Source organism: Phaseolus vulgaris, chromosome 5 (assembly GCF_051622355.1).
Source record: "Phaseolus vulgaris cultivar YP4 chromosome 5, ASM5162235v1, whole genome shotgun sequence".
NCBI lineage: Eukaryota > Viridiplantae > Streptophyta > Magnoliopsida > Fabales > Fabaceae > Phaseolus > Phaseolus vulgaris.
Window position 1 is genome coordinate 28,929,891 of NC_143502.1, and position 16,138 is coordinate 28,946,028.

Genomic DNA, 16,138 nt, shown 5'->3' on the forward strand with positions numbered 1-16,138 from the left:
TCGATTCACCGGAGGGACAATGGTGGTTGGCGGTATCACATCAATCGGAACGGTCGGGTTCCCATTCCCAACCATCTCAAAAGTACTTATTTTTCTATTAGACGCTTGATGTCTTAGTTGAGCCATGAGGTCCCCCCAAGGTTGGATCCATCTGAGTCATGATAGCTGCAAGACACAAATGAATTAAACACCACCAAAATAATGAATACAAACCATATACATAACACTCTACATACCAATAAAATCCGTCCACCTCTTGGACGACCCGTATAATGCTACCAACTCTCGCGTGGGAAACTTACATGGGAGTTGGTCAAAAACAACAAGGATCGCCTTGTCTAATGCCGACATAGACAACCTCGGCCAAGTGGTGATTTGGGTAGGATTTTGGGTCCAATGGAAAGGAAATTTTGTTAGACCCTCCATATCATAAAAATAGTCTCGGCCATCCGACTCCACAAATAATTTGAAGTAAATATAAAACGAGCCACACCTGATATAAAGCTTCTATTTCATGTCGTTCAGTAAGCAATGTTGGGCAATTTTTAGTGGATAAGCTGTGATCAAATAACTCCTACTGAATATACAGTTGTCCATTATCAGACCACGAAGAATAATATCCCACAATGTTCTCATGGAAACCTAAAGAAGCAAGGAGGTAAATATGACTAAAGGAACGATATGAAAGTCATTTTAGAATACAACAAGAGTTGAAAACGTAAAATAGAAACCTATGGCAGCCATAGATTGAACTTCCGTATAAGCTTTAATCCTACAATGATAAAATATTAGTGTAAATAGCTAAAATAAACACAATGAGAAATAACATCCTTGGGTATGTTAATGACGTTGCCTTTCTCTTCCACTGCCCAACTTCTTGGTGGTACATTTCACAACATACAAGCAACCATCTAGTCGCTTCAATACCTTATAAACATTGCTAAAGTTTCCTCTACCAATTCAATGGTAACAAAAGGAAAAGTTACACATGCTATGAAAACCAAATTATGCACTGCAGTAGCCAGTGAATACCAATCCAAAGCAACTCATGTGAGGAAGTTACAGTTTCTTTTTCAAACATAATACCTCATACTGATAAAAGTAGTTGTGGTAGCGTGATAGACCATTACCACGAGTAAGTGAAGGGAAGAGGTCTGCATTGAGTGGGTAATTATAATTATATAGAGTCGTACAAAGTCAAACATTAGTCATTTAGTCCTAAAAGTGAAATTAGAATAGCTCAACAAAACAAAATCCAAATAATTTGAACAACATCACTTTACTAGCACATTTAGAATTTTGGAGTCTAAAAGGGTACAGTTCCTCTTCCGAAAGACTTGTCATAAAGTTGTTTCTAATGCAAGCAGGAGACATAACCCTGCAACGCAATGCAATTGCAGAACGTGACACATAACTTTGAGCCCTCGGCTTATATTCGACTTCCTCTCCAACAAAGTCCTTCCCAAGTTCCACAATTGCCTGACCAGCACCAGAAGACGTAGAACTGAGAGTGTCTCCTGAGATACCATCATCTGTTGCAAACAGAAGGAAAAAAGTGTTAACATCCACAACAATGACCAAATAAATTATTGTCATTTCCTAAAATAAAATCATTAAAAAATACACTAATGCATTACTTAACTTCACACAATACTTTCTTCATTTCAAAATAACAATCTTTACACCAACTTTTAATTGAAGATTATAGCGTTTTAGATTTTTTGTAGTTACTCTCTCCAATAACAACCGAACAATAATTAAAAACCAAATTTGTTTGGCTAGAGTAATACTGAAAAAAGAGTCTTTTTGTAAGGATCAAATTCTAAAATGGAGAAATAGCAAACAACACTTATTTTTACCCATTCGGCGTCTCTTGGTTTTTCAAGTACTGGGCTTCTCTGGTGACTTGGGGCAAGGGCCATCTTCCTCCTCTAAAAAAAACCATGAATATGCATATAGATAAAAATAGAAATGTATAAATATATTATACAAAATGATGTGTATGTGACAATGTCGATGCTAGAATGGAAGCCTTTCAAAGTAATCTGGTGTGCTGGGAAAGGCAAAGAACAGTGAGAGTTGGAGAGAGAATGTTGAAGATAACATGAAGGGAGTAAGAGCATTGTTACAAAAATAGATCCTGGCTGAGAATCAAGTCGTCGTGGTTAACTTCGTCGGCAGTGACAGTAGAAGGCACCAACTCCTCCTGCTCCTTCTCCTTCGCCATTTTCTCATTCTGCTGGTTCGCTATGAAGTGTGGGAGAGAAAGCGTTTCCGTTACTTTCTACTGGGTTCGGTAAAGTTACTGCAGAAAAACCAATTTCATCCTAACCGTTCATTTTGTTCTTGAGATTGGGACTTCCGAGAGTTTTCAACTGATAGGATGAAAGATTGAAGGGACGCGCATGAATCTGTCACGTCAATCTGAGTAATGTTTTCTATAAAAAAGAAAAGGAAGAAAGAAAATTCGAAAAATAAGACAATATGGATTAAAACAATTGATTTAATTAAAGTGATATAATATTTCTAAAAAAAATAACTTTAAAGGTGACGTTTTAAATATATTTTATATCAGTATATATTGTTCTTAATTTTTGTAATTTTCAACATGCCTAAATAGTGTGAAATAATTAGAGAATAAGCACACACTATATTAAAAAATATATGATCCATTTTTTACTTAGTAGAGTTTTGTAACATAATTAATAAGACATTTTTTAAAAATATTGTAATTTACAAGAAAACCAATTTTTAATAGAAATTTAAAAACAATGTAGTGACATGGAAAATTATAAACATTTTTAGTTAAACTTTTTTAAAATAATTAAAGAGTCTTGTTAAATAAGTGTGTTTTATTCCTAGAATATAATGTGTATTATTAAAATATAATTTGGATGGAGTTTCTTTGTATTAGGTCATATGCATTAAAATGAGGGTGAGAAAAAGTAAGATATATTCTCCTACTTGTCATGCGCAAAGAAGGTTGGAAAAACAAATGTGATGGAGTAGGACGCATAAATGGCAATTAACAAATGAAGCTCATAATTAATTATCAATTATAAGCATAATTAAGCATAATTGATTGTTATAAATAAAGAAAGATACTCATAATAATTATTAAAACGTCTTTTGTATAAATATATCATCTTTGTGTGTACCCTTTTCATTTTATGAAATAACATCTCTTTTTTCTCCTTTTGTATAAATATGTGTTTCACTTTATGAAATAACATCTTTTTCTTCTCTTTCTCTTTCTCTTCTTTTTCTCTCTCCTTATTATTCTTACAAACTTTGAAATGTGCAACTAAATATCTTATCTAATTTGGATAAGATATTTGATGTATTGGAACAATACTAAATAGCACAATTGAATGATAAAATAATTTAACAAAGAATATATTTTTTACATTAGAAAAGTAAAAGAAATCTATAATATTACCTGCAAAAAGTTTACACTTTTTGCGTAAATGCTTTTTCTATAAGTAAAGGAGTGTAGAGTTTTTGTTCTCAACGTCTACTGCTATGTGATTTTGGTTAATGTTCCAGGTATCATCTACTGATTTTCTTCTTTTTGTGTTTACACATGAAAGAATAGATACCAAAACATGTTCTTCACGGATTATAAATTATTTTAACTGTTTCTGGAATGAATTTAGATTAAAGAATGAAAACAAGATCATCACCAAGACCAAAATACTCACTATTATGTTTATCCGTGGAAAAATACAAGTCTACCTTGGATCTTGAAAAAGCAGTTTGCAACCATGGGTTTTTTATGATGGCAGCCAACCAAGGACGAGCCTGTCTCAGCCTTGGTGACCGATCGTATGAGTCAATATGAATAAAGATATACAGTAAATAAATAACAGTTGTGACAACATTGAATGAGTCAATGCACATCTCGAAATACACAGAAAATATCTCCAACGTGATAAATAAAACTAGTTAACTGAAAATATACACGTCCTTGGTTTTAAGGGATCACTATGCATCAGTTAATAACTAACATGCAGTCCATGAGGGTCAGGGCCCATAAATCAATACTATAAATAGAGCTCTTTGTGGAGAAGTAAGGTACGTTTTTACATTTTGTTAGAATACACCTAAATTAGAATACTAATTTGAGCGTCAAAGTGCAATTAGCAGGTGCTCCCGACTGACTGAGCATCAGTATTAAAGGAATGAGACTTGAAAGAATTTGAAGATCAACGATACATCAGCAATTGTACGTCCAGTCACAGGTACTATCTGAAGTCTTCTGCCTATACAGCTAGAGAAAGTAATGATAAACTTCATCATATTTGATGCTGAATAAAAAAAATACTAATAAAAAAATAGTATGTTGGATTTAATAAAAATATATATAAATTAAGTAATGGTAATTTAGGTTTGGTAAAAAAAGATGTGATTATTCTAGAAGTATTCAAATTCTTCGTACTTATGAATAAAATAAAAATTGAGTTATTTGATTTCATTTCATTTATAGATGTAACAGATTCAACACTGCTACCATCAATTAATAATATATACTCTATTCTCCTGAAGTAAATATTGGAACGATTCATTTGTTTGAAAAATTATTACTAATAGGAAAATATTACTTTTATACGGAAAAAGGAAATAAATTTACTTCACAATCTATTATAATAATATTTTAAATTAAAAATAAAATAAAGATAATATAAATATTAATTTATTGAGTTGTTAACTGAATATTTTTTTATGGTACAGTATCAACCTATTAACACCCATTTAACTCTCTCTCCTCTACGAAAATAAGTAATATATGATGTCTAAAGAAAGCTTTTACAAAATGTACAAACTTTCTTTGAATAGGCAATAAAATGTTATTAAAGATAATAAAAATTATTTTTTATTAAGGATATTTTCTTTAAAAACTAAACAATTTAGAAGATTCAACTAGTGTTAATATCATGGGCACGTTTCAGAAATCAAATTCGTTCACATGCGAAGCCCATTATGTTTTGGAAAAATTGGGTTAGGGCTTTCCATCTGCTTTTCTGTTCAGGAAATTTCTTCCTACACCCCATAATTATGTAAATTTCAAAAATATCTTTTGAATCCATTTTTTTTTCAATAATTGTAAAATCCAGAGATTTTTCATATTATGTAATATGAAATATAAATTTCATATTATGTAATTTATATTTCATATCATATTTGAGATTGTGGAATCCAAATATAAAATTTTAGATTATGAATTACACGTCTATAATATAAAATTTTGTATTTCAAATTGTACTTCCAAAATACAATATCAAATTTGTATTCTGAATTATACAATTTGAAATAAAAAAAATATTTCAAATTGCACATTTATATTTGGATAGTGAAACTTAAAGGCACGACTCTCTTTTTGATTTAATTGGGAGGGGGAAAATTCCAGAAAGTGGAACAAATGTTTGCAGAATCACAACATTTCACACCTCCTATTAATCACAGTGACTTGCAAACAGCAATAGGCGAAAAAGATGAAGAAAGGGTGAGGAAGATGAAGAAGGAGTGAAGAAGATGAAGAAGGTAATTTCACCATTACATGGAGGTGCAGGATCAAACCATGGGGTTGGAAAAAGAAATACCCTTTTGTTCAATGATTTTTCCAACAGCTTTAAAATAGGCAATTTTTTCCTGCACCATATCAATTACAACATGCACCCAATCCACTATCGAAAATGATAAAATATCATTCATAAATGACGAAAATAACCTTATAAAAAAGGAGGGTGTAAATAAAAATAATTTCCAGAACCTTTTATCTGGAAATATTTTGGATTTTGATATATGGAACACATTTTTGAATTCTAGAAATTTTTATCCGAAATACATTTTTAATTTTGTGTTCCAGATTCTTTTGTCCAGAATGTTTTTTTTTTAATTTTATTTACTATTTCGGATTTTTAAATCCAAAATAAGGATAGTTTTAGAATTTTATAAAAATGAAGGTCAAAATTGATATGGTGTAGGAAGAAATTGCCTAAATAATAACCAAGGATAGCCTACTATAGCTTTGTGAAACCCAGTCCAAAAACGTTTTCTTGCAACAGTTCGAAGATTGTTAAAAAACTTTTATTTTATGTTATTTTTATTTTTATTAATAAACTATTTTTCATTGTTTCTCAAAAAGCTTATCATTTTCAAAGAATATTATTATGTATGTCTTAAAAATATTATAAAATATTTTACTGTTAGTTTTTAGTATTATTGTATTTTAATATTATATTTCTCAAATGTTATTTTATATGCAATTTTAATTATTAGTATTAATGTGCTAATATCGATTTAACTACCCGTTCAATCAATAAACCCTGAACGATATCTTCACTGGTTCATGGCAGGTCCAATTTTCAAAACATAGATTCTCATAAATCCTATTGTTTTTAAACTATATATTAGCATTTATCATTGCCTTAAAATTAATTCAAAATAATATTATTTATTTGTATTAATTTGATTAATTTAAAGAATATTATAAAATAACTTCAATTTATATAATAAAGAAATTGTATAAAAAAAATCGTTTATTATATTTGCATGACTTAAGAAAATGCTAACCAATGAAAAAAGACTAACATCAAAACTTTAAATAAACACAAGTGATGAAAATATATGTGTATTTTTTTATCGATAATAAATAAAATAAATTGAAAGAAAATATTTAAAAGATATTTCAAAAATATTCAAGAGATGTTTCAGATGAATCCGTATAAAAGAATAAACAAAAGTCTTAAAAAGAAAATTCAATAACAGACTAAAAGTCGAACAAAAAACCTGGACAAAGCAACAAAAACTGAAACTTTCTATTAACAAGTATATGTATTTAAGAGATAAGTTATTCACATTATAGTATTATTATAGTGTTATATAACCTACAAAAGAAGACTATTTTTGTGTTCCTCTTAAACATATGATTCATGTAGATGGTAATAGAACAAAAGCACATGCTTCCACATGTGCAAATCATATGCCTTATAGACCCAACCCAAACATCAAACATAAAAAAAAGAGCAGCATTCATGCTTGCTTTAAGTTCAACCAAATGAGTTGGAATCTTTGCCTTCAATTTATAGGTGACTACAAATACAACCATGAACACATGATCCTTCTCCCATCTCTTTGTCTATAAAAATAAACAAAAAAAATGGGGTATGATTGTGTGCATGCTTCATCTTGTTTCAGCATTTTCTGACAGGTAGCTTAGGTAACCAAAAAGCCCTCATCACAATCATCTCAAAGCATAACATTGCATGGCCTCATCATTAATTAATTAATAAAAGATTAAATTATTCATTTCTATCTTTGATCAACTAGTTGAAGATGAATCTAATGCATGAAATAAACAAAAATCCTTAAAGGGTTTTGCTTTCTAATTATTATGAGATCCCACAAACCTCTTGTTTACTGTTCTAATCTAACAAAGTTTCTCTTGATCTTTTATGTCATTTCTCTTGACCAAAATTGCAACAATTTGATTGATTCAACCCTTGATTTTCTTGGTTCTCTCTGTATGGAAGAGTAGGTAAAGTGAAAAGACAAAAGGTGATTGACCCAATACTTTCAAAAATAACCACACATATTGCTTTAACCCTTGGTTTAGTCCACACAGATCTAATTACAAAATAATGTTTGTAAGCACTTTTGAGATTCTCGTCCTGATTATATTACTAAATATACTATTTAACATTCAAGTTCCATTTCATTAGCAACATTAGGGTTTTCTAAAAAGTTCAGGTTTTTCATAATAAAAATAGTGTAAATTTTTCTTTTATGATAATTGATAAGTCGTATACTATATAAATAATTTTAGAGTGAAAGTCGTATATGAAAGTCGTATATGATTGATATGATTGATATGATGTAAAATAATATAATTAAAATCTTACATAAGTATATTACTTTAATTATATTACTTTACATTGAAGTTATACAAATCGCGTACAATTTCACTTAAAATTAATTTTGATTTTAATTAAAATTGTCAGGTTATCATATAATTTTTGTTTAACGAGATGGACAAAGTCGTACTAGTAGGTATGAATTTCATGTGAAGTCTTTTTCGACCTGAAGTCATACCCAACAACTAAATTACAATATATGATTTCTCCAAATACAACTTTTATTATAAGACATTCACATTGTGTAGGACTTAATATTTTTATAAAAAAGGTAAATTACACCAAACTGTAATTTTCCAGGGAAAAAATGTACTACTTTATACAAAAACCAAAAATATAAAACAAATTATGAGGGGAAAATAAATTGCTTCGGCTTTTGCTAGCAAAATGACTAATCTGCTTTCACAAAATTGGCTACTATAGCCTTATTAACAATCTAATATTAATTGTTATATCTATTTCATTTTTAGTACCAATAGGCAATAATGTGTGGTTTGTCCAATGAAACGTGTGCAACACCAAATATTTTCGCAACATTCCATCTACTAGTTGTTGGTGTGTGCCTGAAATATTACATGTTTTGGGGCCCAAAGATGAAAAAAAAAATCTTCTTCTATAGCAAAAGCTACTAATTGCTCTTGGGTTTGATTGGTGCTCTCTTTCAAGGTTGTGAAATGGGCAACCAAACACTATTATATACTACGAAAATTTCAGCACTTTTGACCTTGCATCCACAACCAAAATTTAAAATGAAAGTTCAGTTGGCGTTAGTTTCAGGGAAATATATATGACAGTGACAGAACACTTGAAAAATATGACTGATACATTTTGAATAAAAACTCTATATGATGATGAAATAAAAGTTAAAACCATATTTGATTCTGGGTTAAAACTTGTTATAATGTTACTGATTTAAGTATTTATCTATTCACTAATTCATTTAGTTTTATTTTGTTTATAAAACATATTTTTTTATTTGAATTCTCACACAAATGAAAGGTAAAATACTTAATTTTAATGTTTGCTCTAGTGTAAGAAATTGTTATTAGAGTGGACCAACTATTTCACTTTACTAAAATGAAATATTTACAACCTGGCCAATACTTTTTTTTTACCGAGATTAATGACACAAAAGAGGGTATTTTTGTCATTTTAGGTAAAATTAAAATTTTAGGTAAAAGAATGTGATTGTATAGTGGTGCATGTTATATGGGGTTTGTCGGTGTGAGTCATTAGAATCACAAGAAAATATGAGCATTAATTGTAACTAGTTATTAAATCCCTTTGATCGAGGATTTAAATTACTGAGTATTGTGTATAGGCTAGATAATTTCTAAACTTTCTCCTCTTTTTATCTATTTATACTTTGTAAATAACTCAAAGGGTATACACATGAATAAAATACCTTATGTTTTAACATGGTATCAGAACATAATCTCGGGACCTAAATAGTCTTGAATAGATGAATGCCTCCGCTACCGAGTCCATCTTGGAAAATCTTACAGCCAAAATAGTCAACATCACAATCGCCAATCTCTGAGTCCTCAACGATACCGATTAGCATCAAGTTGGATTGTTCCAATTATGGCATGTCGTCCCAAGTGGCTGAGATGTACATCTCAGGAAAAGACAAATTGGGATATATTAACGTATCATTCCCACGATTGTCGGAAACTGATTCAACATTCCGTAAATGGCGAACTGAGAACGCCATAGTGAAAGGATGGTTGATCAACTCAATGGATCCCTCGCTAGTGGGGAATTTCATCCGCTTCCCAACAACGAAAGGAGTTTGGAACGCCATTGCTATGACATACTTTGACGAATCTAATACTTTGTAGGTTTATGACCTCCGACGAAAGGTAATTCGGATGCGGCAAAAAGGATGATCGATTGAAAAATATTACAATGATCTACAAGGGTTGCGGCATGAGATAGACTTCCAACATCCTAATCCCATGGAGTGCCCAAGAGATATGTAGAAATACAATTCTCTGTTGCAGGAGGAAAGAGTTTATATCTTTCTCGATGGATTGATGACTGACTTGATAACATTCAAAGTGGCATACTCCAACTAAAGCCATTCCCCACAATCGAGCAGGCTTACACACACGTTCGAAGGAAGGACACTCGTCAAATTGTGATGACATCTGAGGCAGAAAATATAACAAGTGGTGTTGTTTTAGGAACTAAAGGCACAAAATTTGGCCAATTGCCAACATTGGGGGCTGGAAAACACAACTCAGTCTGGAAGTTGAAGGGTCCATCCAATGGAGGAAAGTGTACATATCGTGGAAATGCAAGACACACTAGTGATACCTATTTCAAGTTACATGGGTATCCAGAGTGGTGGCATGAGCTACAAGCTAAGAAGAAAAGGACACCACTACACTTGAGGACAGCATTGGTAAAGCTGTTGAAGTCACTGTCGAGTCTCACATCTCGCTTGTTCCTATGAACAATTCCTTCATCTCAATTAAATCAGGTAACTGCAGTCAAGTTTTTTGTAGTCCTAATTCTCAGGATGCAAGTGCATGGATTATTGACTCTGGGGCAACAGACCATATGACCTTCGATCCCATGGACTTCTCCCATTCAACTCCACCACGTAGGACTTGCATTACAAATGCAAATGGAGTTGCATACCCAGTCACAAGCGCAGAGACTGTGGCATTATCACCCTATCTCTATTTATCTCACACTCTTCTTGTTCCTACATTATCTAATAAATTAATGTCTGTGAGTTAAATAACTGAAGAACTCATTGTGTAGTATTGATGTACTCTACATTTTGTGTCCTTCGGGATGTTCTCAGCAAGAAGATTATTGGGTGTGGTACTAAGAGAGGGGGACTATACTACCTAAATGATTTTAGCAAAGGAGAAGCACATCTTACACACCATCAGTTCAGTATCAAAGAACGAGAAATATGGTTGTGGCATCGTCGTTTGGGACATCCATCATTCATTTATTTAAGACATTTATTTCCAGATTTATTTTTACACTTGAAAAATGTTGAGTTTACATGTGATATTCTAAAAGCCATAAAACCTCCTATTAGATGAGTTTGAATAAAAGCAATATTGCTTTTGCTCTAATACATTATGATGTGTGGGGACCTTCCCTTAGGACTACAGTATCTGGTCGCCGTTGGTTCATAATATTTGTCAATGATTGCACACGGATGACATGGCTTTACTTAATGAAGACTAAAGATGAGGAGTTTCAAATATTTCAGAATTTTCATGTCATGATTCAAAACCAAATTTCAACCAAGGTTCAAGTTCTTAGGTCATATAACGCAGGGAAGTTTGTTAACCATCGTTTCAAAGCATACTTCCAACAACATGGTCTTCTTCACGAGACCTCATGCTTACAAACTCCACAACAGAATGGCGTTGTTGAACAGAAAAATCGCCATATCTTGGAGACAGCATGTGCTCTTCTTCTTGGTACCCATGTTCCAACTCGACATTGGGTTGATGTTGTAACTATAGTTGTATACCTCCTCAACCGCATTCCCTCCAAGGTCTTGCATTTTAAAACACCTCTACAAGTAATCTCCTCTCATGTATTGATACCTAGTGTGTTAATGCTTCAACCTAGGATTTTTGAATGTGTAGTTTTTGTTCATCTTCACAAAACTTGATCCATGTGCTGTCAGGTGCTTGTTTTTTGGCTATGGACTATATAAGAAAGGCTACAAATGCTTTGACCCTACCACCAACAAAATTTATATCTCTATGGATGTGACCTTTCTAGAATTTTAACTTTTCTTTTCCCCTTTGGTATCCAATTCATATTTTTAGGGGGAGTCCATGGGTAAAGAGCTAAATTGGTACTTAGCGGCTCCATCATCACCAACTATTGAAAAGAAACAAATTGGAGAGTATGAATCCGGAGTTGAAGGAGTAATCCATAATGATGAAACCGAAATGCAACATGTAAACATAACTGAAGTTGAGAGTGAAATGGATCCTCTTCCTGATGAAGAAGTTGCTAGTGGTGATGAAGAAGTTGCCAGTGGAGTTCAAGGAAGTGAAGAGCCCTCTCTCTCCACAGTGCCTGAATCTCTCACTGAGAACAATCAGGAGGTAAGCTTTCCTATTATCTCCTCACCTACTAATGCTCCTATAAGATATGTATTACCTGTCAGGAATAACCGAGGAAAGCCACCCATTAGATAATCTTTTGATATAGAAGAAAGATAGTCCAAATACCCCATTAAAAATTATATGACTACTCAACATTTATCAAAGCCTATTCAAGCCTTCACAAAGAAATTACTCTCTTGTCATATTCCAAAGAATGTGGAAGAAGCCTTAGTTGATCCTAAGTGGGCACAAGCCATACAAGAGGAAATAGAAGCTTTACAAAAGAATAATACATGGAGGTTGATACCACTTCCTAAAGGGAAGAAGACAAAGGGGTGCAAGTGGGTGTTCTCAGTCAAATATAAAGCCGATGGATTCATTGATCGACACAAGGCAAGGCTAGTGGCTAAAGGGTTCACACAGACGTACGGTATAGATTTTACAAAAGCTTTTTCATCGGTGGCCAAACTAAATATTATTAGAGTCTTATTATCTCTTACAGTAAATTTGGATTGACCACTACTCCAGCTCGACGTGAAGAACGCTTTTCTCCATAGAGATCTTGAAGAAGAGGTTTATATGGATATCCCACTAGGCTATATGCCCTCTTCTAGAAACAAGATGGTATGTAAGTTAGAGCGGGCATATATGGATTAAAACAATCACCTCGAGCATGGTTTGGAAGGTTTAGCTCAACTATGAGAAGATATGGTTTTAACCAAAGTAATGCAAATCACACCCTATTCTTAAAATATCAGCAAGGAAAGGTGGCAACTCTAATTGTTTACGTAGATGACATGATTATTATTGGAGATGATACTGAAGAAATTTTAAGACTACAAGAGCAATTGGCAATTGAGTTTGAGATGAAGAATTTGGGTGGACTCAAGTTCTTCTTGGGAATAAAGGTGGCGAGGTCACAAAGAGGAATTTTCTTGTTTCAAAGAAAGTATGTGTTGGACCTATTGGCTGAAGTGGGCCTGTTGGACTGCAAACCACAGATACTCCAATAGTCTAAAATCACAAACTCTCACAACACACAAACCAAGTACCTATGGATAAAGGAAGATACCAAAAGTTGGTGGGAAAACTTATCTATTTGTCGCATAGCCTTGATATTGCCTATGTCGTAAGTGTGGTGAGTCAGTTTATGCATAATCCAAGTGAAGAACATAAGAATGCAGTAAAGTAAATACTGCGCTATTTAAAAGCCTCACCATGAAAGGGGTTGATGTTCTCTAAGAATAATCACTTGAATGTTGAAGGGTACACTGATGCAGATTGGGAAAAGAATGTTTTAGATAGAAAATCTACATCAGGATACTTCACATTTGTGGGAGGGAATTTAGTTACATGGAAAAGTAAAAACAAAAGGTAGTGGCTTTTTCTAGTGCTGAAGTTTAGTTAGGGGCATGACAAAAGGACTTTGTGAACTATTATGGCTCAAAAGGTTACTGATGGAGATTGGCTTTGGTCCTAGCATGAAAATGAACCTATTTTGTGACAACAAAGCTGCAATTGATATCTCATAAAACCATGTCCAACATGATCGAAAAAAGCATGTGAAAGTAGATAAACATTTCATTAAGCAAAACCTGAGGAGAAAATTATTCGATTTTCTTTTGTCAAGTCGGAATACCAGTTGGCAAATATTCTTACAAAGGCAGTGTCCGGTAATAACTTCCATGACTCCCATAACAAGTTGGGCATTAAAGACATTTATGCACCAACTTGAGGGGGAATGTTGGCGTGAGTCATTAGAATCATAAGAAAATAGGAGCATTAATTGTAAATAGTTATCAAATCCCTGTGATCAAGGATTTAAATTACTGAGTATCATGTACATGCTAGATAATTCCTAAAAATACCTTATATTTTAACAGGATTGTCAATATTTCACTTCTTTTTACTTTATAAACAAATATAACAAGGATGACAGTGTCGGTTGGGCTCTATGAGTCAACCTAATATTCCAATAGAAAAAAATACAAAATAAGTTAGTTTTGTAGTCAACTTGCATAATACTTTATTTCTTTGAATAAAACTACATGATATTAAAATTAAAGAATAACAATGATATTTTTGAAGTCAATACAATATTACGATTAATTATTGTAATTTTTTTTAATAACTTAAATAATATTTTATTTTTATGTTTTCTTATTCATAAAACATGTAACTTACATACTTCTAGATGTAGATATTAATATTAAGTACTCATGAAGTATAATAAATATATAAACCATTATTTTTAAAAGATTTTGTTTACGCAGATTAATCCAGACTAACCATTATGAATAATAAATAGGCTAGAGAAACTGGCATGCGTTCTTATGCAACACGCACCATCACTTTTCGTGAACCAAACGTGGAATGAGGAAAAAGAAAGAGTGGATCAACTTACATTGTTATTCCTAAAACATAATATAGCATAAATCAACTTTGTTTAGCTCCTTATCTCTAATCTACTTAAAAAAAAAATCTTCACTATATATCCTTACAAAAAATCCAGTTTGAAATTTCTCATTCTTTTATTCGCAAATTTAATTGCAACCTTTTACTTAATTTGTATAGTGAACTCACTTATCATATTTCTTGATTATCTTATTAACAGTAATAATATCTCATATATTATTTGATTTAGGGTTTAATATATATATATATATATATATATATATATATTAATAAGACGTATGCCAGTAAGTTCTAACTTTTCATTCTCATTATTCCTTTGAAGATCAGTTAGACCTGAAGGTATCTTTGCAAGTAACTCCGGAATATAAGAATTCGAAACTTTCATCCACTCACTTGGAAGTGGACAAGCATAATGTTATTCTAAAATATAGTTTTGTAGAAAAAGATAAACAAAAAAAAAAATACTTTATTTATGCTTAGAGAAATATGAAGAAGAAAAAGAAGAAGGTTAACTTGGCAAACCATGTGTAATTACAGTTCAAGCAGTTCTCAAAAGATAGCATACTGAAATAGTAAATTTCTTCCATTGCTCTTGAATTTATTCCAATCATTAGAAAAGTTGGTTGGTTAGATTGGAATTTTATTTTTTTTGATCAGCAAAGGTTAGATTGGAATTGATCCTATGTTCTTATTCAATCTCAAGTTTTGATAAAGTTAATCTTTTGAATTTAACATAATCAAGCATAATTAAAAGATGATGACAATCACAGTGAAGTAATGAAATAAAGTGATCATTTTCACAAAAAGGTCAGAAGTGGGCTTCACTTTGTTTTCATCCCAAAAGTGCACTATTGCTTGGATTCATCACTTTCCTTCTCTTTGATGTCACTTGGGTCATTTAGGTGTGTTAGGTTCAAAGTCCATCACTTCCATTCTCATTTTTCCATCCATTTTTTTTAAATAGACAAATCATCACAATGTCTTAATCACAATATAGTCTTTTTACACTATAATATTTTCACTTTATAAACAATTATTATTTTAAATATTTTTTAATTAATGGGCCACTTTCTCATCAGAAGAATTGAATTCAAATAAATATGACAGATCAAAATAAAAACTTCAGACTTTGTCTGCTGCTGCAAGCAACCGTACAATGTTACTTCTCTGTGTTATATGATCATAATATAATACTACTATAATGTTAAGCTCATAAATGAATATTATTATTATTTATTTGATTCACATTGTAAAGATGTGCATATGTTTAGGTTGAACTATTTACTCTTCTCAACAAGAGAGGATGGCAATCAAGTGGTTCTTAAATAATCATAAGTCTGACTGTACGGCACACGATGGACCACGTGTCCAGCTTAATATGGGGCCTGCCACATTTGACCCTTCCAGCCAAACTTCCTAATTCCTAAGCACTTTCTTCAATGATAAAAAATATATATTTTTTAAGATCAGTAATTAGAAACATATATGTTCAAACAAGGTAATATAATAAATGTTAAGTTTTTTTAAATATTTTATATAATTGAATGTTCAGAATTTAAATTCTAAACAGCTTATTAAATTCAAATAATTTTGGATATGTGTCACAAAAACAGGTGAAGAAAAGAAAAAGAAAAGGTTTTCAGGTCAAATGAAGAAAAAATGTAATAATAAATTAATAATTTATTTAATGTGCTCTTCATCTTTTGGCGCTTTTTT

The 16,138-nt window shown here is 31.8% G+C and overlaps 1 protein-coding gene and 1 pseudogene across 2 annotated transcripts; one reads left to right on the forward strand and one right to left on the reverse strand.

Annotated features, from left to right (window-relative positions):
• Nucleotides 1–244: 244 nt before the first annotated feature.
• On the reverse strand, nt 245–2,227 carry LOC137834463 (wee1-like protein kinase; annotated as a pseudogene). Its single transcript, XR_016521237.1, has 7 exons — nt 2,171–2,227; nt 1,860–2,019; nt 1,251–1,532; nt 1,087–1,154; nt 854–960; nt 732–772; nt 245–642 (listed from the first exon to the last, which is right to left on the reverse strand). The product of XR_016521237.1 is annotated as a wee1-like protein kinase (transcript).
• A 7,829-nt stretch (nt 2,228–10,056) lies between these two features.
• Nucleotides 10,057–13,020, forward strand: LOC150027554 (uncharacterized). Its single transcript, XM_090302915.1, has 6 exons — nt 10,057–10,320; nt 10,437–10,652; nt 10,975–11,442; nt 11,723–12,007; nt 12,536–12,631; nt 12,766–13,020. The coding sequence occupies exons 1-6, from the start codon at nt 10,057–10,059 to the stop codon at nt 13,018–13,020; spliced, it is 1,584 nt and encodes a 527-aa protein (XP_090159041.1).
• The last annotated feature ends 3,118 nt before the right edge of the window (nt 13,021–16,138 follow it).

Coding starts and splice junctions, on each gene's coding strand:
- LOC150027554 (XM_090302915.1), top strand. CDS start 10,057: ATGACATCTGAGGCAGAAAATATAACAAGTGGTGTTGTTTTAGGAACT. Junction 11,443..11,722: donor TCAACCGCATTCCCTCCAAG/GTCTTGCATTTT, acceptor TCATATTTTTAG/GGGGAGTCCATGGGTAAAGA. Junction 12,632..12,765: donor CCTCTTCTAGAAACAAGATG/GTATGTAAGTTA, acceptor TTAAAATATCAG/CAAGGAAAGGTGGCAACTCT.